Source organism: Aplysia californica, unplaced genomic scaffold, assembly GCF_000002075.1.
Source record: "Aplysia californica isolate F4 #8 unplaced genomic scaffold, AplCal3.0 scaffold00496, whole genome shotgun sequence".
Taxonomy (NCBI): Eukaryota; Metazoa; Mollusca; class Gastropoda; order Aplysiida; family Aplysiidae; genus Aplysia; species Aplysia californica.
This window is the reverse complement of record NW_004797766.1, coordinates 156,806-158,749: the sequence shown is the minus strand read 5'-3', so window position 1 is coordinate 158,749 and position 1,944 is coordinate 156,806. Positions and strand designations below refer to the sequence as shown.

At 39.7% G+C, this 1,944-nt stretch overlaps 1 protein-coding gene across 1 annotated transcript in view; it reads right to left on the bottom strand.

Annotated features, from left to right (window-relative positions):
- Positions 1-1,119, bottom strand: part of LOC101852348 — a gene marked incomplete at both ends in the record, with an annotated part of 30,019 nt that extends 28,900 nt beyond the window's left edge. The window contains 2 exon segments of the mRNA XM_013086727.2: positions 132-337; positions 746-1,119. Of these exon segments, the coding sequence (XP_012942181.1) occupies positions 132-337; positions 746-824 (285 nt within the window).
- Between the last annotated feature and the right edge of the window lie 825 nt (positions 1,120-1,944).

Sequence of the window (1,944 nt, the reverse complement as noted above, 5' to 3'; positions counted from 1 at the left end):
TTTTTGTTGTTGTTGTTGTTGTTGTTACTGACGACGACTAATGATGATGGTGATGATAATCTCCACTTCCACCCCAGCAATCACCAAAGAAACCCCCACACCTACCTCTACCACTACCACAACCATCTCACCTGTCTGTCTTTGAGTTTCTCCTTTCGATATTCGTACTCCCCGTCCGCCCCCACACGGAGGGTGTACAAAGGCACATTGGGCGAATGTTCTGGAATTCGTAGCAGCTCAAGTTTTGTGACCACATCTGCGTTGGAACTGATGGAAATGTTCACTACCTCTGGGATATCGCTGTCTGCGAGGTCTGAAGAGTTGTAGCTTAGGTGGACTGGAAGGGGCGAGAGAATAAATTAGAGTCATCATCATCATAACTATTGTAGAAAATTATTTTTTAAAAAAGTAAATTGACTTGAGTAGAACTATTTAATCAGTATTTGAAAAAAATTGTTCCTGCCTTTCGTCATCAAAAGCTAGGTCAGGAATAAAAAAATAAAAGGAATAAAAACTAGAGCGACAAGACCATTTACTTGGAGAATCCCCAAAACAAATTTAAATAAGAAAGGAGCAAAGAGACAAGAGACAAAAAAGTAAAGAGATGTAAAAAAAAAAAAAGACTCAACAACAAGAACTGCAACAACAACAATTACAACAGCAGCAGCAACAACAATAACAACACCCTCAGAAAAAAATGAAATCAGAGAGAAATGGGAAACATTATTGTGAGCACCTTGCTTACCTGAGATTGAGTACACCAGTGAGATCTGAATAACCAAAACTGGAAGAGCCAGGCAAGGAAATAGTCCAAACTTGGTCATTGTACTTCTCGAATGAACCAAGAGGGAAATCTGACGAGGTCAACCGCTGGACGAAGCAGGGATATCGTAGACAGGCTGCGTGTATGGAATCGACTATATCGTCGTATACAGGTAATTGTGGAAGGGAAGTACGTATGTCGTAGACAGATATGTATGAAGGAATGCGGGAACCAATTTTATTTAGTTTTTGTTTTCTAAAATGCTATAAGATTCCCTGAAGTCTGTAGCGATCTCGATTTCTTTTTTGTTGTAAACAGCATTTGTTTAATTTCACAAAAAGGAGGGGGGGGGGGGGATTTCGTTACTGAAGTGTATGGGATTAGCACTTGTATGGACGCTCTAGTTCTGGAAAAGAAAAATGGCTTGACTTCGATTAATCAATTATCGTGAGATCAGTATGGATTTCTTTTTGTTATTCTCTTTCTCCCTTTCTCTCGTTCTGTATTCTGTACTACGCTACTTGGTCTCGACTTTCTTTCTCTTTGATAGTAGTTGCTGATGTTGTTGTCGTCGTCGATGTTTCTTTTGCGGTTCTGAAAGAGGGTGTCGCTGTCTCTGTTTAAATCCGTATCCCCTCACAACATGCCTTTTTTTTTTCTTCTATCGTTCTGTAGAGGTGTCGAATTTCTTGCGCCGTAACTTGTGACGTAAATAAGTTGGTGTTCTGGAGATGACGTTCACGGTAATTAAAAACCAGGCTTTTGCTAAAGATGTGGAGTTCTCCCTGTCGATCTTCTTTCTACCCGTTTCCTGAAAAAAACCGACCCAAACCAAAATAATTAAATTCATAAAATGAATCGTGTTATTATGCGTTTCCATCTATCATTCTGTTGGTGGTACATTAAATTTATTCCAATTATACGATACACGTTTTATGTAAAACTGTAATAGAGAGAAAAGAGAGGGAGAGACAGACTAGTAGATAGTGAGAGATAGGGAAAGAGAGAGAAATAAAGATAGACAGAGAAATAAAGAGAATGGAGAGAGAAACACAGAGAGAAAGAAAGAAACAGAGAGACAGGGAGAAAGAGAGAGAGAGAGAGAGAGAGAGAGAGAGAGAGAGAACGAGAGAGAGAGACAGAGAGAGAGAGAGAGAGAGAGAGAGAGAGAGAGAGAGACA